Consider the following 23156-nt stretch of genomic DNA (forward strand, 5'->3'; position numbering starts at 1 on the left):
TTGTAGTGCTTCACAGTATTCCTCTTACAATTTACAAATTCAGAGGGTAACACACCATTAATCATTAAATGAAATCTATTTGTGATGCACAAACTGCCCTGAAACACTGCAGTGAGGCTCCCTGCTGCTCTTTAACAGGCACCTGACCCAATCCAAGGGTTGTGGCCCATACACTGGTGTCCATTATGAACAGCAGCTGCTTTGGTGGTAGCTACACCTGGATACAGGCCCTAACACATTGCTAAACAACAGTTGAAGGGGAAGCCTTCAACAGACATGTGAGCAGCCGAAGCACAGTGGTTCCAACTCAATCATCCCATAGTTTGTCTGAACCATTTCAGCTGGCTCAAGATAGTAGTACAGTGGACCCTCGAGTTACGTACTGCTCTGGATATGTAATGTTTGGGTTGCGAACGCGGCAAACCTGGAAGTGTCCAGTTATGGACTTTTCGGGTTAAGTACAGACCCCCCCTAATGAATTTAATTCATATCTGGAGGGTCCACTGTAGTGGGTACATGTGTGTGTGGCAGGAAGCATTTTTTTTAAAACTGCAGCAACAGTTTGAAATATTGCTTTTACTCTCCCTAGAAATTTAGCTCCAACAATTGCAAAGGCAATTTTTCAACTTTCAAGTAAGGAAGCAGCAAAGTGGAAGCTCAACACTGATTTCAATAGTTTAGAACTACACTTTTAGAAAGCAGGAATAAGTCCCTTATTGTTTCAGGATTTCACTTCTGTCTGACCAACATGCTTTGTTCCATAGGATGTTTCACAAAGGAAGTAGTCGCCATTTGTGACAGCAAACAAGGACAAAAGCAGAGGGAGTGGAATGTGTCCAGTTGCCCACAGGTGTGGGGTAGAATGCAAACAAAAAGAAAGTTTGGCTACATCTGTAAGAGGAGCAGAGTTCTCAGATTTAATTCAGAAAAGAGGACGACAGCAGAGCTTGAAGCAAAGTACAATCAACGAAACACTGATAGGCACATCCCCAGAAAGGAGATTGGACCCAGTCACTTGACAAAAGATCTCATTTCCATTTAACCTTCAACAGAACTAACAAATCATTGGCTTACTACTGCATCTCAATGTGAAATTTCATCTCTTGATAAAATTAAAAAATATTACTTCCTTTTTCTTTTGCAATAGGTTTTCCCCCCTATAAAACCCCCTTCCCATAGACAGATCAGAAAGACCATTTCTTTAAAACAGGTGGGGCACTTTTTTCATATGGTGCATACATCCAATAACTTTGGTATAATTAAACCCAATTTATTTTTAATCTGAAAATTTTAATTCTCTGCAGCTTGCTAACTGAGCGGCTGAAAAGCAGTTTTTGTTTAATATTTCTATAACTGAACAATCCAGTTTCAAAACTGTTTCCAACAATGCCAAGAAGAAACAGAGCTAAACTGGAGCACAGTATAAGAAAATATAAACACGAAAATATGGCTAAGGACTCTCATCTCCAACTAATATTTCAGACTACCTAAGACCAGTAATATAGCTCGCAAAAAAGTCAAATATACAATTCAGGCTCACAAATGTTTAGAATAATTGTGCCTATGCATTTTTTTTTTTTTGGGGGGGGGATGATATTGACATAAAGATACTTGGATTCCCACAGCACAGATAAATGCTCTCACAAAAAAATGCACCATGAACACATGGCTAGAGATCTTTATTGCTTAAGATTTCATTGGCTCCACTTTTGATTCTTCACTAGTGGAATCCCTAAAACAACCAAATATAATGTCAGAAAGGAGGTAAAAGACAGAATAAGCAACAAAAACACCCTCCCAATTTACCACTTTCAGCTAAGTTGAAGAGGGAAACTGAAGAAATGTCAGGAGTCTTTCAAGATATAAAATGATAGTAGCTTTAGGTTCTAAGAAAGACCCTCTGAGAAACATATTCCTCTGTTCTGAGAAGTGGTGCCTCAATGTGGAAAGACTATACAATACGCTTTAAAGTGTATTCTTAAACAATCTCATTTTTACTTTATAGATTTTAACCATCATATATCTTTAATCCAAGACTTTTGTAAATCTGAAGCTCCTGATTTTTGTTAAAACAAAACAAAACTTTACATGACTGTAAGCAAAAGTCAGAAATGGCAGGCAGTACAGATATCTAGCCAGCTGTGGGTTTTTGCATACTCTGCTTAGACAGTCCAAATCTGAAGACATATATGTGCCTTTGGTTCCCCTCTGTTCTGTACTGTCCAGAGGGCTGGGTTAGCTTTTTGAAAATTAAAAGTACCATATCAGCTGTAAAACAAAATGATGATATGCCTAGCCCACACAAAGTGGGCATTATTCCTGCCTGAACTGATTGATAAATGTGATTTGAGACTCCAGCTCTTTCCTTCAGTTTCAAATGTTGGGAGACAGACCACATTATGCATGTTCTCAGGGTGGAAAGTTTCTAATAAAACAGGTGTGCAAACAAAGAGAATAGTGGGAAGTTATTAAAGACCTCCCATACAGATTTTAGACATAAGTAGTTAAGGTCTGAACCTGCTGGAGCCATCCCAAAATACAGGAAGAAAAGCGCTCTTCTTGAGAATGGCCCCGGTTAACTCCGGAATCCAAAGATGCCCTTGATATATCCTGTGAGACCACTCTTTGCTTTCTGCTCCACTTTGTCCTCCAGGGGTGGTAAAGTAACATGGTTGAGAGCCAGGTCAAAGAACAAAGGCTTGCATGGTATTGGTTGGAATTCTGGCGGGAAATGCACCAGACTGGCTTGCTTGCTGACAAGAGAAGGATCCAGGCAGAAAGTCTCAAACCGTTCAGAAAGTGGCTTGATATCAAAGGAAACAAAAATCTCAGATAAGATTAGTTGAAACAACATTAGCTACCAAGTGAAGTCTAGCCTAATGGCCAGGCAGGAACCTATTATCTCCTTCCCCATAAGTTCTGACTTTGTGGGTAACATGTCCAAGCCAGTGAGGCAGGTACAGTAAGAATGGATATTTCAGATGTACTGCCATGGAAACCTCAGAACCTTCTTTTAAACCAGTCCACGGGACAGTTTCTCTTCTAAGCCTGAAGAGGAAGTATTTTAAACTCTGCTAGAGAGGGTGTGTGTATGCATACTTACAGAAAGCTGACAGCTTCTCAATAATGAGTCAACTGTAGAGTTGCACAAACTTGGTTAAGCGTTTAGACCTGTTCTACGCTCATTTTTCTTCTCTCTAAACAGCTTCTGAGCTGTCAGATTTCCTCCCAGATCTGGATGAAGGTCCTCATTATCATGCTAAATAGAGTTCAGGTGTAATGCCTGGGTGATTCTACAAAACTGAGCTGAAAAGTATTTTTATTCCTCATGGTCCAATGAAACGAAATTCAAAGCTGTTTATGGATGAGGAATGGACTTTCGCTTGCCCAATGGGACTTCCTCTTTCACTGTTCCTCGCTCCCCGGGCTAAAAAAAAACACCAGTCTGCCCTGGGAGGTTGGGGGACCTGGGGCAGATCTGGGGTGTGTGGGAGCTGCAGAAGGGAGGAAGGGGAAGTCCCAGTCTATGAGCAGCAGAAATCTGCAATTAAATGTACTTGTAAGAATCTGTCTAATTTGTGTAACTAAAAGCATGTTTGTGCAAACTGCAACATGTGGTACATTTGCTGATTATGCTGAAATAATCTATTTTCCATCTCACTAGCTACAAAAACTGTCTTACCTTGCCATCCTTGACCTGGGATGGTGATTCAGTCTCATGGTTGTCACCTGCATCTGAAAGGTGCCACAAGAATATTTTAGGAAAATGCAGCTCCTAGCAATGCAACTACCTATAAAACACATCAATAGTATACAAGCATCTATTGTCACAGCTTTAAGAACATGTTCCTATTCTCTGTTGTAATTTGAGATTTATACGTAGTTGTCCTGTTTTATTTATTTATGTGTAATAGTGCCATCAATACTGCAGTCTGAAATTTGACCCAGGTGAGTGGGGGACAGAAGGAAGGAACGACTGCATGTTCACTTGAGTTACACCGGTTTCTTTTCAGTAGTGACTGAGAACTGTGAGTTGTGCTGAACAAGTCATAGAAAGTTCTGATGCCTTTGAAAGTGAGGAATTTGTGCTGCATCAGAAAGCCAGTGGAGGTTTCAGAAAAGGTACCAGAGGGGAATGGTTTTGGTGATAAGAGTTCTAGATATATGTAGGCAAGAGGTGTCCACAGCATGAACCAGAATTTTTCTGGAGCAGATAAAAGGCTACAATTTCACAATGCTGAAAGGGGAGAAGCAATCTATACAGAAGAAATGGAACCCACTCACCTAATATGGCAGCTGCTTGCAAGGAGTATTTTTCTGCATTCACTTGAGTGATCAGCTCTTGGACATCAGGCAGCTCCTAAATAATCAGGTCAATTATGTAAAACATCTTCCAGGTATTAAAAGTTTTATGCCATTAGCAAGTTTCAACCACTGTTCAAAAACTCCTCAGAGACAGAAGATCACCCAGAGCAGCTTCAATCACAACAGATGAGGAAGCAAAGCATTTACTGTGCATATACAAATACAATCCACAGTAGCCATTACAACCCCACAGCCTGCATCCGGCAGTACCATTGAGATACATATATTCAGTATATTTTCTGCACGAAGAGGAAAGTCTCTGGAAGTCACAGCTGCATTTGCGCACTGTACCTTAAGGTCTACAGAGCAAGAATTTACAAAAGCTAAACATTGTATTACTGCTCAGCAGTTAAAGAGCCAGTTAAATATGTATACACATGGCCTCTAGCTAATTGCACGTGGTCTTTCAAGAGCTTTCACTGACAAAGTTGCTGCATGCTGAATGGAGAGTTTCATACCTTTAAGCTGTTCTTATAAGTTCCAGCTTGGGCCTGGACTTCGTTGGCATATTTCAGAACTCGATCATACAAAACAAGGGCTTCACTCCACTTCTTCACTAGAACATATGACTGTGCAATGAAAAAACACCTAGTGGGATAGGAAGACAACATTGGGTGCATTCAAATTCATGTTAAAAACAGTTCAAACAATAAAAAAGGATATAAAAAACAATTTAAAAGCAATTTAAAAGAAGCCCACTCTGCTGAGCAATTTCTTGTCTGCTTCTTGTTCAATCAACTCAGTTCTCAGTATAATTGGTTTTCTGTTAGTCACAAAAGGGCTGCTTCTGAATTAGCAGAAGAATGTTGCCTGAGGAAAGTGACTTCAAATTCAATCAGTGTTGAAATAATAACTATTTGTTTAAGTTTCTGTGCAAGAACTTCCTCTGGGCCTCTAACATTTATATGTTATAAGTTTGTATTTTCCCTGTTTACTGCAATGAAATCACCAACACACTGTGGAATGGCACTGCAAGAAATCTTCTGGTACAGCTTACACAAGAGCTCACAGAACACCACTTATACTTTCTCCTTCTCTTCTTGGTTCTTGGGATCCATGTCTCTGTATTCAAATATTAGCTGTTCTTTAGCTACAGGTAAACTGATCAAGTAACCTTGTTTGCTTGAGAATTACCTGTAAGCTTTATACACCAGTGTCTTTATCCCAATTTCCTTTAGGTAGCCTTTATCTTCTTCCAGACCAGGAAGTTGTGGCAACTCTGCCAGATTCTTCAATGATGAAGAGAATTAACAGAGGGGGGGAGGGGAGAGAAACAGTTCTTGAATATAAATAGTATTTCATAAATCAGAAATGCAACTAGTGGTTTCCAAAATGAAGGTATCTTTTTTGTAAAACAGATTGTTGTTTTTAAAATCAAATGGTATATAAATCTTGTTAAAATAAAGTAATGATAATCTTTCACTAAAACTAATTGGCTTGGTGTGAATGCACAGCTGTCTGGTTGTTTCGCTGCTGCACTGTATTGAAGCAAGCCACAGTTTGGCTTAATGTGTCATCCAAATGCGAGTTCACAATTTAGTTGTCTCCAGACTAACCATGAAGCATAATCGAGGTTCGCTCTTCGTTTATGGCTCATGGCTAGTCTGGAGAGAGCCAAACTACAAGGGTGGGGTTGGACAACGTGTTAAGCTAAACTAGCTCAGCATGGTTAAACAGGAGCAAAACAACTGGGGAGAAGCAAAGTCACCACCCTCTTCTTCCCAGGAGCCCCCAACACTTGTGCCAAGTCACACTTTGGCTTAGAGTGATGTGTAAACCAAACCAGTAGTTTTCACAGGATGGTTGGTTGTTTCTTCAGTAAGAAACACAAACATATGAAATAACTGAATAAAGAAGCTACAGCATCACTCTTTTAAACACTAGAATTTTCTTAAACCCTTTCCACATGCTCCCTTTAAGAATAACCTGCAATTATCAGAATTATCTATGTGCTAGCTGTAGTAAATGCTCATATAGGAAAGTGACAAATGCGTCAAATTTAGTCTCCCTACAATGAAGCCACATTTTCCCCAAAGACTTGCATCTCAAAATACAGGAAAGACTATAAATATTTGGAATGCTGACCAGCTGGGACCGTGTGCTTGAGGTGGAGTCCTCTAGGGACAATGAACGCAGCAAAGATGTACTTGCAGGAATGAACAGGCAGGAGAACAGACTCATTTTGAGACCATGAGGCTCTAGAATTTAAGCACTACTACAGGCTACACAGAATTTTCAGCAGAGGATTGTGATCTCTGGTTGCCAAATAATGCATTAGGATCTCCTGCAGCTTTATAGCACTTGTGCTTTCTGATCCTGATTTGCAAACTTAGGAAAGGATTAAGAAATATGGAACCAGAAAACCTCCTCCCGCTCCATTGCTATTACCTGTAAGATGATGTCATAAAGGCGTATCAAATCCTGAGGCCGAGGTGTACGCTTGCCATCTTCCTCTGGCTGCTGCTGCTGAAGCAGCGCCTTCTGCAGTGCCTTTGCCATACTCTCATTGCGCTTGATGGCTGTGGACAGCTTGATGTATGTCAGATAACTAGAAAGCATGATTAAAGGAGTTTTGTTAAAGCCATTTCAAAAACACCTGGACATACCATAAAAGCTTAACAGGCAAAATGGGCAAGTGAACAAGATGACTGTCAAACCTTCCTAAAAAGTTTATAGAAGAACTCTAGTCTGACCACCTTAAAGTTTTTCTCGTTGATATATTTGCAACAAAACAAACAAGTAGAACAGAGTTTGGAATATGTTTAACTTTGGCTGGCTTACAAACCCTTATTAGCAATGTTGGAATATTTAAAACGTTTATTATATTGCTGGATTTGAATGATCCACAGTCACAAGCCATTAAGAGTTTAAGATCTATTAAATAAATATTGAGGGTTTTCTCCAAGCGAGTTGTATGTCCCACACAAGCACTTCTCATGCAACATAGCTTCCCCTTCCCTCTTCTCGTTCTATGTGCTCCCTCAAATCTGTTATGGGGTCTCTCCAAACTTACAGAACAGATTTGGTGGGTACTTGGCAAGAAGGGGTGGGGAATTCCAATGTGCAAATGGGATGACTTCGTAGGATACAACCCTAAATTAATATCTAGAAGGACTCCCACCTGTGCAGGTACTGGATATTAGTAACCTTTCCAGAATCCACTTCTGAAGAGTGTTCCCGCTGCTTCTGTTGGGAGCAGAACAAGGCTATATTGTATTTATTTGGGGAGCACACAAGAGATAAAACAAAAACTCAAAGCCTGAGAGATACTGTATTATAATTTATTACATTTCATAAAGAACCCTACAGGGTCTGTCACAAGATGTTTTCTTCAAGCACTCAGTTAAAAGGTGATGCACAAGGACAATACTTTATCCTCACCTGATCTGGTTTCAGTTCTTCACGAACAGCTTGAATTGCATCTCGACACTCACTCAGCAAGGATTCAAACAGCCGCTCTTTAGTTTCTTCTTCTTCTGCCTAAACAAAGAAGCACCAGAGAAACACTGAAAATCCATTAGGCCTATGATACTTTTTCTGAAATCTTAAAGGAGGTAAAAGCTCACACTAAGAATTCTAACAACTCAGAAATGCAACATCATGTGAAACTTTACAGAATGTTACACTGCTGGCGGAACAAACTGTAGAAACTTGGCCCTGTGGCTAACATTTCCTGAGATGCACTAGGGAAAGTAGTGTGACTATGTTCAAATCACTGAAAAGAAGGCCTTCTACAGTAGTTTCTCATAAAAACTGTTTGTAACTGTTTCATCAGTGCGGTACCGTATGAACTGAGCAAGAAAAACCAAGAGCCCACCAGGATCATTGTTATATGTTTAGATTGTCTAGTTCCAGACCACAATCTTCAAGGGCAACCCCATGTATAATGCACTGTAGTAATCTACATAGACTACCAGACCAGAGAAACAGAACCTCGGCTGTCCCCATCCAGACAGAGATGCAGCTGGATCATCAGCTGCAGGTGATGAAGGGCACTCCACACCATGAAGATTACTATTTATATAGTGCCATATTATAAAAAATCAAGACCTCCAGAGGAAGTAATGGAAGCTGCATACCTGTTCCTTTGTGGTGTGAGACTCCACCCAAAACAGCTTGAACCCCACCCATCCAGTTTAAGGAACCACCCACTAACAGTATCAGCCTTTCCTAGATTAAGCTTCTGGAAGGCTAAAAGTTCCACTTCCTTGGTATACGGCCTGATTTGATTAGATCAGCATGTTTGAGAGGCATGACTTGTGCATTGCAGGATTAGGGCTGCACTCCAGAAGCCAATTACAGTGGTGCCCCGCAAGACAAATGCCTCGCAAGACGGAAAACCCGCTAGACGAAAGGGTTTTCCGTTTTGGAGGCGCTTCGCAAAACGAATTTCCCTATGGGCTTGCTTCGCAAGACGAAAATGTCTTGCGAGTTCCTGCAGGTTTTTTTTCCCTCCCCCCCCCCTTTTCCTAAGCCGCTAAGCCGCTTATCAGCTGATCCGCTGATAAGCCACTTAACAGCTGATCGCTAAGAGCCGCTAAACCGCTAATAGCGCTAATCCGCTAAGCTGTCAATGGGCTTGCTTCGCAAGACGAAAAAACCGCTATACGAAGAGCCTCACGGAACAGATTAATTTCGTCTTGTGAGGCACCACTGTACTCTCTAGTTTCATTAGCCTGAACAGCCCTTCAGAAAACCTCCCTAGCAGTTTTGGGATAGGTTTGGGCATAGTAGCTTTAATTGCTCATCCAACTAATGTTAACTGGATTAATAAACTTCAAAAATATGCTGCTTATTCTTCAGATATATATAAAGGTGGTTTCTAAATATTAAGGAGGGACATTGGTTACTCTGAACCACCACCGAGACAAGCTAGACAAGTCTGACAGCATTCTCAGCAACATCCATGAGAGTATTTCAACTTCAGACATGCAAAGGGGAAACCAACTAGAATAATGATGAAGTAATAAAACGCCCAGCAGACAGAGAACAGAGCTTCAGGACTGGCATGGGGAGAAGGCTGAGGTTAGTGTATTGATCACTCATGTTAAACATAACTATGGACAAGCACTGGGTGCACTGCAACTGATAACAAGCTCCTTCAAGAAATGGATGTATCAGCAAAGGTTCTTAAAGAGCAGAAGTGAAGGAAAAATAGACTTGAACTGAATTAATAGCTTGAATAAGTAAATACTTGATTCAGAAGCATGGTTACAGTTTTACTTCTCTGCCTGATGAGACCCTGAAAGTATTTTCTTCATAATGTTCAGCATCTGCCTAACAACATTTGTATATATTGTTATGGGTGTATCCATTTAGAGATTCCCTTGTAACTTGTACAAAAACAATTGTGAGAACTGGATATTTAACCAAGCTTTGGCTCATAGGGTTGCCTCTAAATAAGACTCATGTATGATCCACTCAACGAGGATTCCATAAATCTGCTTACTTCATGACAAGTAACAAGTGCTGTTCCTCCATTTGACATGCACCAACGAACCTTTGCTGGTGGGAAGCTAGAAGTACCTTCAGGGAAGAAAATGGAAATACAATTTCCCTTCCCATTCAGCTTCTGCAACTGGCAGCAACCATTTGCTACTGGCTCATTCCTCCATGAAGGAAAGGAAAGTTAGCTGCAGTTTTGCATGTTAAGACTTTTGCAGAAGACAGCGGCAGTCCTGCAAATCCTAACAGGAAGGTAAACACTCCCTTTGTTATTCTACAACAGGCGTGTTCAACTCCCAAGAGACTGCGATCTACTCCCAGTATAAAAAAACAAACAAACTGGCAGTGATCTACCCATTGCCATTGGAGGGAGGAGTGTGCGTGGGGTGGGTGGATTGCCCAGAATTGTTGAGCTTTTTTGGGGGAGGATTGCACAGAGTTTTGAAGCTTTTCGCCTGTCAATTTTTGTACACAATAAGGTTGTTGCAATCTACCAGGATCAGCTGGGGGGGTCTACCGGTAGATGGCGATCTACTGGTTGGACATCTCTGTTCTACAAGAACAGGGGGAGGAGAGGCAGCGATCCATGGCTTGTACTTTTGCAAAATTTGCATAACAGAAGCCACCTCTTCTTTCTCCTCCACCCCTATTCCTTGCAGAGGGAAAACATTTACTTTCCCTTCCTAGTGGGCTTCGGCAAGATGCAGCAACAGCAAGGTGCTACTTGCACCTTCTGCAAAAGCCTAACACAAAGCCAAACACTTCTCAGAGTTCTCTGCACAAATAAGGTTCGGGAACAGGAGGGGCTGGTGGTGAACTCAATAAATGGGTTTGACGAGTAAGCCAAGACAAAATTTGGGGAGCGCTATGTACGTGCAAGTGTCTGCATGTCAACATGTGATAATTCCAGAAGCCAATCTAAGTGTACTCACTGACTTGGCGACATGCCTGATCATAACAATTATAGGTCAGAAAATACACATCACTTATATCCTCCTACATTCTTTTGGCCAAGGTTCAGCCAAGACACAGGAAAATCGTGAAGCTACACCACCTGCTGATCACACAGCTCTATTGCACAACTTTTCTGGGCGTATATCTGCCCCGCCCCCAACACAAGTGGATGATGTACAGCTATCTAATTACACACAAGAATACAGGATTTTGACTACAGTAAAAATCACAGTGATAGATTGCAGGGAGTTTATATTTACCTGAGCAATAGCTGCTTCAGTATCAGCCATCCCCAGCAGGAAGATCCTCACTTTGTCTATCTTCACTGGCACTGTTCTTCCCCTCCATTCTACCTCACTCATAGTGGCTGCCTGCTTTGCTCGGGTTTGGGTGATTAAGGACTGCAAAACAGAGAAGCTACTATTTAGAAATGCAAATAGAAGGTTGTATTCCCCACAATATTTCACCTAGATCTGTACAACAATCACGATGACAGCCATAAAATCTGCCCGTTTCAGTTTTTAAAAAATTAATCTGATAACACATTCTTTTTTTTTTTTTAATAAGCAGTCTGTCATATCCCCTAAAGGCAAGCAATTATCAGAAATCACAATATTTTAAGTATTTTTTTTTTAAATGCTCCTACAACCACTAAGGACTCTTCTGTTTATTATGCTTAGTCAGAAAATCCTTGCCTACATAAAATTATCTAGATCAGGGTTGTCCATCATAAAGTCAGGGAGTGCTGTCAGATCTCTTAGCGAGGATCCCAGTGTGTTCCATGGCACTTTTTCTACACTCAGCACAAATGACTAAGCCACCTTCAGTGATCATATGCATCTGGTATGTATCTGCTTTGCTAGGTGGCTAGTTGGAGGAGGAGGAGGAGAGGAACGTTCCAAGTCTTCCAGGACACAACTAGGCATCTGCATGTTATTCATTTTAACATAACAAATAGCTTTCCATGTCTGCAGGACACACTAGATGGCAAGATTTTTTTACAGCCCATCCAAGTTTGACACTATTGGTCTAAGTTCAGGCTTATGCCAACTTCTGCAAGAAAGGCTCTTTTTAAAAAAAGAGAACAGATTACCTCAAGTTTTTCAGCAAGAAGCCCCTCAGTACCTCCAGATCTCAGTCTCATTTGCATTAGCTCACTAATAGCAGACTGGTCACCTAAGAAACAAATAGCAGTGTACAATATGTGATCTAGCACATTTTGTTACATTGTGAGAAAAACAATTCCAAGCCTCGTGATTGTGAAGTAAATGTAAAGAACACTGGGAGCAACATGTTACATTTGTGTCCTGAATATGTATGCACGAAACAGATATGCTGTAATGATAAACGCCAATTTGCAACAGTGGGCCGAGAAAGGCAACTCTGTAGTTACTGGCTATTTGGGGTTATTGGGTTGTTGTTTTTATTTTGATTGTATATATTGTGGTTTTCATGTTGATCTTTTCTGTGAACTGCCCTGAGACCTTCGGGTATAGGGCAGTATATAAATTCAATAAATAATAATAAATAATTCTCATAATAATATTTTCAGCCCATGCTAAAAAGAGATGCTGACTATGCACAAGGACCCCCAAATTTACAAACCTTCGTTCTTAAAGGAAAGTTACATATTATTCAGTTGCAAGTAGTTTCATCTGAGGTAGAAGACAGAACATGGGGGGATTTCTCAAACCTACATATTATTCAGTTGCAAGTAGTTTCATCTGAGGTAGAAGACAGAACATGGGGGGATTTCTCAAACCTACATATTATTCAGTTGCAAGTAGTTTCATCTGAGGTAGAAGACAGAACATGGGGGGATTTCTCAAACCTTTCACATTAAAAGCTACCAATTTTTTATCTATAAAGGAAAAAGTACTGCTGTTTCTGTGAGGAGAAAGCACATGGGGTGGTAATTTTCAGCAGGAAAAAAAATGCTGGAAAGAGAAGGGTAAGATCCTCCTCACGTGAAGATTGCAGCTTTAGCAGCTTCTTCAGGAAAAAACTGCAAGACACATGTACTTTGGACTTTATTTTAAATGACCAGGTTTTTGTCAAGTATTTTCTGCCCCAAGATCAAAGAAAGTAATGGAAAAATTGGGATATTAATTACTGCATAGAAGTGAGGGGGGGGGGGAAGCACCTAGATCCAACTCATAACCATTAAAGCCCAATTTTGATTCTTGTTTTCTCAGCTTTCTGTGTTCTCCAGCGCATTTTCAAGCTCTCTTTTGCAATTATGACAGGCAGAACTATTCTAAATAAAAGCAGAAATTACCAAAACATCAAGCTGAGGGACACTCTGGACTTTAAACGGTGCACCAACAATATGCTTAAGTATGTATTCCCCCTTCGATCTCTTTTGGCAGGCCAGCAAATGTAAACAGTACTAGCAGTCTTTTAAAAAATGTTTTTTCTTGGTTTACTTACCAATATTATAAGCACAATAACGAATATTTGGGGAGATCTCCTCCACTCGCTGATTATATAGTATAGCCTGCTCATCTGTGAAAGCACTAGCCAGCTTTTCATATATGGTTCTGCAGCAGAAAGATAAAAACTTAATAGTTACTATTTTACAACAATGACAGTCCTTTCTCTTTAAAATAAATTACTGTTAACAGTACTGAGCTGTTCTTACAAAGGCCTTTTAACTTTAGTTACAGGCAGGTAGCCGTGTTGGTCTGCCGTAGTCGAAACAAAATAAAAAACTTCCTTCCAGTAGCACTTTAGAGACCAGTTAAGTTTGTTATTGGTATGAGCTTTCGTGGGCATGCACACTTCTTCAGAAGAAGTATCTGAAGAAGTGTGCATGCCCACGAAAGCTCATACCAATAACAAACTTAGTTGGTCTCTAAGGTGCTACTGGAAGGAAGTTTTTTATTTTGTTCCTTTTAACTTTATTATCATGCTACTCAGTAGGACAACTACTCTGGGTCCAAAACTGATGGGGGCGGGATTTATATTGGAACACAGAGAAGAATTTGCGTGGAAAAACTCATCAACATGTGATAGGATTAGTTTAACAGTTTCATGTTAACAAAGCAATAGGAAGGATGGGCAAACTCACTTGCATTTGTTGAATGCTTCCATTGCTGCTTTCCATTCCTGGCGCTCAAAGCGGAGCATACCCGTGAGGTATGCTGTATATGCCTGTAAATCAAGGAGAGGTGCCTATTAGTCGGTGCAATAGTACAGTCTCAGTCTACAGCCAGCAAGAATACAGCCAGCAGAGACTGGCAACTTGCCTGAACACTATTCTTTTCTCCGGTTGCCTACATTACCTCAAATACCACGACAAGCATTCATATAGTAAACCTGGCATTCAGCCCTAACATTTACATCACTACATACATCGTACAAGTTATACATTCATGTTTCGAATTCATGTTTTCAGAAACCTAACCCCAAGTGAAAAGGCTTTAGAAATTATGTGATGCTGTTTTGAAAGACACGTTACTAAGACTTGTAGTATTTACTGGCCAGTTGTTGCGCAAGTATTCATGCTACACCACCACACAGAGGGTGTTCAGGTAAATGAAAAAACATGTGCACTATAATAAGTAAATCATTAAGCTGCCAGAGTCAAATAGCTGCCTGGGTGTGATAAGTCACAAATCAGCATATAGAAGGATTCTAGCATAGATAATATTTTTGGAACAAATTCCTAAAGGATGTGTTTATCAATTGCTATTAGCTCAGGCAGCTAAAAATGGAATGCACTGAGGAAGCCCGATTACCAGATGCTGAGAATCACTTGTAAGTTTCAGGTATTTTTAGACACAGTGCTAGACTAGGTAGAATTTTACCCTGACTCAGCACAACAATTTTTTATTCTTTCTTGGGTTTTTTCTGTGCTCTGCCAACAGTCAGTTTCCTATTCACTAAATACACAAGCTAGGCCCCAAACTCCCACCTCACTCTTCTTGGTTCTGCCTCAATCAAGGAATCCCAGGATTTGTAAAAATGAAAGCCCCATCCCTTGTAGGTTATAGCCCTGCGGGGGCTTAGTTTAACAAGAGGGCTGCATTCATTTCTGGGCAACCTTCCTGGGGTAGCATGCCAGGAGTTGGCAGCACCAGAGGCAAAAATGAGAAGAACAGCAAATGTGAATTTTACCTTTATGCAATAGGCTAGTTTACTTACACACACACACACACACACACACACCTCCCTATGCTTCACCCCCAGAAAGGAAGCAGCATTTATTAGAGTTCAAGGACTCTAATAAACACTGAAAGAAGAAAGCAGGGCTGGTGCGAGATGTGACCTGGGGAGAACACCACAGGTGAAACAAAGAGACCCAAGTCCTTATCCCTGCTACTGTCTGACCGTTCCCAGAAAAGGCTCATTTTATATATGGGAGTTCCACTGGAAATATTAGGTAATGGTTGCTACATCAGAAGATATACCACAAAATGTTGCAGTGCACCTTAACCTCCTAGCAGGAGTGTTCCTGTTCAGGTTTCCAGCCAGCCAGCCAGCCAGCCAGCCAGCCTTACCCTCCTCCAATATAAGCTGCAAGGAGTTCAAGCAGAATATTCCCTGGCTTTCTGTTCCAACTGACACTCAACATCCTGTGACTATAGAATACTCCTCACCAGAGTAGGGGATTTCTTTTTTAGGGCAGAGATAATAATTGTTATTTATTTTTCCAAACTTTATAGAGTTCTTCCAAACAGGCTGATACCGCCTTCCTGTTTCTCAGCCTAAAGTTGAAAGTGAATGGCAGGACAATTATCTATGTTTCCTATATGACAGCATGAAGATTCAACCTTCTGGACAGAAGGTGCAAAATGTCAGATTTGAACTTCCATAAATTGATACGCTACAGCCTGATATTTTCAAAAACCGAGCGGTGTTCAACTACTGCATCTCATCAGCACAACTATTTCAAGTTGCATGACAATTTCCCTCTCTATTTTTGCTGTGCATGGCCTGCACACACCCCAAATCTGCTCCAGAGGGTTGGGGAAACCCTTAGAACAGATTTAGAGGTTGCATGGAACAGGGTGCAGGGAAGGGTGTTCCTTTGCACAAGCCAAAATTATTGCACTGACAAAACATTAACTTAGCACTATATTGGATTCCACTCACCATCCTCAAATATATCACTTGTCAACCTTCCATCACATGTCCTTATATATGTAAATAACAGAGCCTGCTATTTCAAACAAGCATTTGCATCTCCTGACCTTTTTGCTGCATCTGCTATGGCATACTATAGTCCTTTAGTCCCAGGTAGACTACAAGAGGAAGCACTGGCTAAGCAGCATACATATCGGCCAGCTGGAAACATTCTATAGGCTGAACCCAACCAGACTCCTGTCTAAGATTAGCTGCTATCTGCTTTCTTTCCCCATTTTCTGTACTGGTTTTCAGATTAATGATCTGTCTCAAACTTCACAGACCACTATTCTGATTCAGTGAAACTGTTATTTAACTTGGGCTTAAAAAGTCGCTACAAATATACTGGACATTCCTAACCTAATCTCCACAGGAAGTTTTAACATTATTTACAATTCAGATTCATTTATCCAACACGAAACAAAATGTCAGTTTATATCTTCTATGCTATAAAAGGGTTTTGAAAGTTAGCAGTAACCTGAGCTTCCAGCTTGGTCTTGGCATCCACGCGGTTGCTTTCACACAGGCGCTCCAGCTCCTCAGCATGTTTTACTGCTTTGCGCAGGCGAGATAACAAGTGGAATCGTTTGCGAGGTTCTGTGTTGGCTTCCTGCTTAAGCTGCATAGCATAACTCCAGGCTCTCTCGGCATCCATCAGAATCAAGAGCAAGTATCTAGTGTAAGAAAAGTAAAGACAGCTTAAAAACCTATTCCAAACAAATTTCTTTCCTTTATTTCACGTGGGCAATAAAAACCCATGGAACAAGTTCTGCTGTGGTTAGGACAGATTTATCTACCCCATCACCTTTAAAGCCTTGATCGCACATCCTGAAGACCATTCTCCTTTTGCGTAACTTAAAATTTGTAGGGAAACTGCCTATATATTTTTTAAAAAAACCTGTTTTGTTGATGTCTAATTGTTTTAGTTGTCAAATGTTATTGATATTCATACAAGTTGTATTCAATTTATTGTATTGGTATGTGTTTTTATTCCTTTATTTTATTTCTTAAATGGCATATAACGTCGTACCTTGGTTTTCGAACAGTTTAGTTCCCGAATGTTTTGGTTCCTGAACATGGCAAACCCAGAAGTGACTGGCAAACCCAGAAGCCAAACATCCAGCAGGGCTTCTGATTGGCTGCAGGACCTTCCTGCAGAAGCCGCGATTTGGTTTTCGAACATTTTGGAAGTCGAACGGAGTACCGGAACAGATTCTGTTTGACTTCCAAGGTACGACTATACATAGTATGTATGTATAAATAAATAAATAACCAACCTCAGTTTCAGATGTAGTGTAAAAATCTGGAGGTGGTACAGGTACCTTGAGCAAATTGTTTTGAGGCTGGCTGTGGTCCCTGTTTTGAACTGTGCCATCCACACTGAACTTACGAGGTCCTATGCTGCTCCTTGGACTAGCAATGATCAACACAGGAAAGGGGGTAGCTCCGAATTAGCTTCTGAACTTTTTCATTCAAATATGTGGAATCTTGATACTCAAATCCCATTTTATCTAAAGAATCCCAACAGTTAACCCAACAAATCCGATCCCACAACAAAGTAGAAAGAAACAAAGATGGCATTTTGCCCGCCCACCCACAAAGATATTAGCATACAAATATGCATATTGAAGTCTGGTAGTCAGGATACTGATTTCCAAGTCACTACATTTAAAGGGGAAAAAGATCAGTAATCCGCTTCAAAACATTTTTATAATACTGAGCAGGGCTGCCTACCGTATTTTTTGCTCTATAAGACGCACCCGACCATGAGATGCACCTAGTTTTTAGAGGCGGAAAACAAGAAACAAGAAAGCAACACAAAGCCTCTTGAGCGAAGAGGCAGGAGCGCTCCGGCTGCACTCAAGGGGCTCTGCATGGCTATCCCTGAAGCCAGGAGAGCAAGAGGGATTGATGCGCACCAATCCCTCTTGCTCTTCTGGCTTCAGCAATAGCTGTGCAGCCTGCATTCGCTCCATAAGATGCACACACATTTCCCCTTACTTTTTAGGAGGGGGAATGTGCGTCTTATAGAGCGAAAAATACGGTGTTTTGAAGTTGAACAGTTCTCTCCTCTCCTCACCAGAACCCCAAATCTGCTGCACACAGTTGAATAATGTCACCCATGGTGCTGGGGGAATAGCACTGCTAAGGTACATGTAGTCAAAAGCAATTGATATAAGCATGCGGCACCATTTCCCTTTACTACTGGAGGTTTCTGATTGAGAGATATAACCAGAAGCTTATAACTTTACCTGCCCCTTTTGGCAAAAAAAAAGGAAAAAAATCAGCACAGCTATTGAGCATCCTAGTACCTGTTGTCAGATAACAGTTCTTCTGTTACTTTCTTGCCTGTGAACTTGTGCCTATTTCCCATCTTGAAGTTAAGAGTTTTTCTGAGTCTTCTTAGTCGTCGGGAGCAGTAACCTCTGAAGAGAAAAACCACAACTTTTTAGTTGTTACAAAGAATAGAACTTGGGCTGGATTCAACTAAATAGGTTCCAGGAGCCAATGCAACAAGCCCTGCTAGCCTAGTGGGGTTCCCCCTCCCCACTTTGCTTGGGAAGGCAAGGAGAATCCCCAGAACAGTGTGTGGAAGGAGGGGATGGGAGTTTGTTCTGTCTGGCAAGCTTGCACTAACAGAAGGATAGGATTTACACAATGTTGAATTCCATTTTTTGCCTCCTATTTGACTAAGAAAGAGAAGGGCAGTAAAAACAAACCTAGAGCTATAATACATTTCATATATTAGAGGGCACCATGTGTGGCCGTCATCAGTTTTTACAGTGGAAGACAGTAGTCATAGCCAAAATGTTAATAATCAGGAAATCTTGGCAGCCTACATGACAGATTTACAGAACTGAATGGAACCACAAAGCAGCTGCTTTAGAGTGGTGCACCAAATGGCTTATGGAAATGAAGCCTTTAGTGCCTAGGTAACACACGAGTTCTGAGTAAGTAGCTTTCCATTCAGTGTTTTGCATACTCCTCTACACACCTGTAGGGGACGCAGGTGGCGCTGTGGGTTAAACCACAGAGCCTAGGACTTGCCGATCAGAAGGTCAGCGGTTCGAATCCCCGCAACGGGGTGAGCTCCCCTGCTCCTGCCAACCTAGCAGTTTGAAAGCACGTCAAAGTGCAAGTAGATAAATAGGTACCGCTCCGGCGGGAAGGTAAACGGCGTTTCCGTGCGCTGCTCTGGTTCGCCAGAAGCAGCTTAGTCATGCTGGCCACATGACCCGGAAGCTGTACGCCAGCTCCCTCGGCCAATAAAGCGAGATGAGCGCCGCAATGCCAGAGTCGGCCACGACTGGACCTAATGGTCAGGGGTCCCTTTACCTTTACTACACACCTGTAAAAGCTGTATTATATAAATTATATGCAACACCCATGCTAGTGCTTTATAGAATGAAGAAAAAAGCCACCCAACGATTTAACGATTCAAATAAATGGGGAAGTATCTTTAAACGTTAAGTAGATACAAATTTTCATAAAGAAGTAGAAGGAACAGGTACTCTAAAACTAGGTTTGCCATATGTCCGGAATTTCCCAGACATAGCCCTTGTAAACAGTGTCTGGGCGGAAATCGCGGAAATGTCCAGGGAAACCCAGTTGTATGGCAGCCCATGTTGGTAGTGTAGATTTTGGTGAATTTCAATAAAAGTAGCTCAAAAGTTTTTGCTTTTTTTAAAGAAGCTCAACAATTTTGGGCAAAACTTTAAAAAGCTCAACAACTTTAGGGGTGGGGGGAGAAGCAGCTCAACAACTTTTGTGTCCAGATTTTCACTTTTTGAAATATGGCAGCCCAGCTAAAACTGCAGAAAGAACTAGCATCTGTTTAGACCTAGTCTAACAAAAGGACAAAAGGACATTGGCTGCAAATCATTCCCGTTCGTTATTCCTAGTATACCAACCTGTATCTCTGAAAATCACCATGCCGTAACCCATGTTGCTGTTGCGATTCCTTAACAATCTGAAGGACTGAAGAACTTGCTAAGGAAACGTTAAACAGGATGCTAAAGATGTATCATTAAAATGACAGTTGTTATTTGGAGCACATGTAAATAACTAATTTTCTATTTTGTAATATTACACTGATACTTATTTCTGAACTGGGAAAGTGTTAAACAAAATAAGTTTTACAGATTACCACAAGTAGAATTCACTGGAAAGCCAATACAACTGTATATATCAATGTTGGCTTGAAGATCACTGTTTAAATTCAATTAAGCTATATTCTAGGAAACCCAATGGTTCCTTATATATTTATAAAGAAATATTTGATGAGATAAAGGTCAGTGGGGCTTACTTCCAGTTAACTGTATCGAGGACTGCAATCATCATTAATTTGTGAGATTAACTGATCTGATTTATTACAGTTACAAAATAAAAACTGGTACAGATAGGCCAATGAGTATAGTAAGAGTAGCAAGTGTACAGATAAATTCAAAAAGAAGCCAAAAAGTAGTCTCTACTTTACATTTCCCATCTGCATTTTCAGTAACGCAAGAAGAGTAAACACTTAAAATAATGAAGCATCAAAAATTCATTGGGTCTTCTGATCAGTTCTTAATAAAATTTTAAAAATCAACCTTTCTAGGCTCCAAACGCACAATATAAAAAGCATGAACTACAGGTTCCCTCTTCCTGAATCCACAGAAACAAAGATATTTATTAAATCTTAATATTTATGGAAGTCAGCCAATTAGCAAAACAAAGGGCAGAGCACAATAGCAAGCAAGCATAAATGCTCTCCTTATTTCAAGATAGCTAATACTGCATGTGGCAATTGCACAGTTTGGGATATTGAATTTCTGAAATGGTATACTTTCCAGTAGGTTTCAATGAACTGCTACAACTGTCCACTATGAACACTTTGCAGTATTTAGTGGTAGCTCTGGAGAAGGAGGCAAAAAGTATGCCTTTAAATTATTTTCAGGGACTGTTAAATTTTCTGCTGCACACAAAACATTTCTACATGATCACCAGTTACTTTTAATCCCAATCACCGAATTAACTTTCAAACACTGACCTTTGTTCATCTAACAATTTGATGCTGCCCACATCAATCCATAAACAACTATTTCACTCTACAGTATATCAGAGTATATCTATTCCACAACAATGGCCTCTTGTCTCTCCCACTGTCTAAATTGTAAGCATCTAGGTGCAATGACTTTGTGGAAGTTTTTATTTTAAACTTGTATTGCTTGGTAAAGTGTTACATATGCTGGTAACACAAAGGAAAAATAAATTTCACCAAAAGATCCACAAAGTTTAGCAAAATAACACTTTGGGCCTGGATTTCTTTCCACAGTATAACATTTCATTTTTATATAGCAGTTATGAATGCTTCTCCACAATGTCCAACAGCACAGGACTGCTATATCAGTCAAAAGAGCTTAGCAGTACTTCTATAATCTGCTATATGGAGCAGATTACAAAGGAAAGACCCCCCCCCCCCGAAAAATGTATATGAAACCAAATAATTCCAAAGAATAACTCTTTCCTCCAAAAAGAGATTGGTAAGCAGAACTCAGAATCCCTGCTCAGCTATCTTTGCTACAAACTGCACACGGATTTCACATTTCAACACTGCTTTTTTTCCAGGTAATAAGTCTGCCATGGCCCACTGCCACAAAATAAATTCCACACGGAGCCTTTCAGAAACAGGCGTGGCCTGCAAATCCAGGCTGTTTAGGGGGTGGTAGTGGAAAGAGAAAGTTCTTCTTAAATATGCCATATGTTGCTGGATCCCATATCCATTCTGTCAAAATCTCAAGGAGTAACAGCCCCCCCCAACAAAAAAACCCCCGACCACCCCATAACGCCTGGCTGAAACTGTAACCTAATGTAAAGCTAAGATGGGCGGGGTATATATAATAACATTATTATTACTTATTACTAATATGCTGCTCTGCATCCCTAAGGTCCACGTCAGCTGCTCCCGCTAATGCCCATTAGGAAATCTGCCAGCGGCCCCTTCTCCGACAGCCACATCCCCAGCCCTGTAAAGAGCGAGGGGGGAGGCAGCGGGAGAAAGGCCCACGGAGGCCGAAGGGGCCAGAGGCTTCCTGAGGGCCAGAGGCCAGGGCTGCATGGAGGGCTGCGCCGCTCGCTTAAGTGACACGTCCCCACTAAGCCCTCCCCAAACCCCGTCATGCCGGCAGGATACTTTCCAGGCCCAGGCTATCGCCGAGGCCGCCCGGTTTCGGCTTCTCATTCTCCTTGTTCTCCTCTAGGCCCGCCGCGGAGCCTCCGCTGTTGCCTCCGCCGCTTCCACCACCTCCACGGCCGCTACCGCCGCTGACCACCTGCCGCTCAGCCGCCATCTTGCGCCTGTTCCACTCGCGGCGCGAGGCATCACGGGACGGGAGAGAAGAGCCGTCGGGAGCGCGCGGCGTAGCGGACATGGGCGCTGAGGATGACGGGAATGAGGAGGACGGGGCAGGGCTGGGCTTTCGAAAAGAGAAAGCGCTTTAGTAAGGGGCTATTTAAATGGTTGAGGCCGCCCCCGAGCCGCTGCACATTCGGGCAGAGGGAACTGGGGCAGTACGTCAGCAGCTCTGTTAGCATTTGAAGCTGAAGCGGGGAAGCCGGCCCGATTTTTTTTTTTTTTACTCCAACTCCCATCAGCCCCGGCTAGCGTGACTAACGGCCAAGGATAATGGGAATTGCAGTCCAACAAAAACATCTGTAATTCCCTAGTCCCTCCGCGTGTAATTGTCTAATTGAAATATTTGCATGCGCTTACCTAATTTGCACACACACACCCGCCTGCTTCGTTTCCCTTGCCTTCAGCTGCTGTTTCCCTGAATCTATTTTTATATTTTAGGTTGTGTTCTTGTAAGGCCCCGTGTACTGAGATGGTGTTAAATAAAAGTGACGAATTATTCTAATGGCAGGTTTGAGCAGAGGCTCCTCTTTTAAGTTCTAAGGAGTAATCCGCTGCAGCAGCAGACTCCCCAATACAGAAGACTGCTTCAGCTGTTGTCTGAGCACTGTTCACTTGGGTTTATTTAGTCAAACATTCATTTTTTAGAACCACAGGAGCCCCACAAGGCAGCTTACAAAGCCAAAATAGCACATTAAAAATAACAAGAGAGCATTAACACCAGCTCTGTTACAAACAAAATCAATCAGAAGGAGCCAGCTGAACATGAATTGGGAGAAAGTTTCATAATCCACCATGATTGCCAATTTAGAAAAAAACCAAACATTGGAAGGGTTCCTGTACCTTTAACAGAGCACAATAGACAACAGTAAAA

General features: G+C 41.4%; 1 protein-coding gene across 1 annotated transcript; it reads right to left on the reverse strand.

Annotated features, from left to right (window-relative positions):
• Positions 1 to 894: 894 nt before the first annotated feature.
• Positions 895 to 22256, reverse strand: SRP68 (signal recognition particle 68). Its single transcript, XM_079966051.1, has 16 exons — positions 22064 to 22256; positions 19803 to 19869; positions 18204 to 18317; positions 16370 to 16565; positions 13835 to 13917; positions 13195 to 13304; positions 11858 to 11940; positions 11025 to 11165; positions 7747 to 7845; positions 7487 to 7551; positions 6754 to 6913; positions 5500 to 5594; positions 4824 to 4953; positions 4285 to 4360; positions 3683 to 3735; positions 895 to 2803 (listed from the first exon to the last, which is right to left on the reverse strand). Exons 1-16 carry the CDS (start codon positions 22218 to 22220, stop codon positions 2576 to 2578), a joined length of 1857 nt encoding a protein of 618 aa, XP_079822177.1. The 5' UTR covers positions 22221 to 22256; the 3' UTR covers positions 895 to 2575.
• Positions 22257 to 23156: the final 900 nt, after the last annotated feature.

This window comes from Podarcis cretensis, assembly GCF_951804945.1.
Source record: "Podarcis cretensis genome assembly, chromosome: 2".
NCBI classification, from domain to species: domain Eukaryota; kingdom Metazoa; phylum Chordata; class Lepidosauria; order Squamata; family Lacertidae; genus Podarcis; species Podarcis cretensis.

What these genes read in the sequence shown, in the direction of transcription:
- SRP68 (XM_079966051.1), bottom strand. Translation starts at nt 22,220, where the DNA reads ATGGCGGCTGAGCGGCAGGTGGTCAGCGGCGGTAGCGGCCGTGGAGGT. An exon ending in CTGAAGCAGCTATTGCTCAG is followed by an intron (nt 7,846 to 11,024) that starts GTAAATATAAAC and finishes TTCTTTGTTTAG; the next exon opens with GCAGAAGAAGAAGAAACTAA. An exon ending in AAGAACTGAAACCAGATCAG is followed by an intron (nt 7,552 to 7,746) that starts GTGAGGATAAAG and finishes TGCTCCCAACAG; the next exon opens with AAGCAGCGGGAACACTCTTC.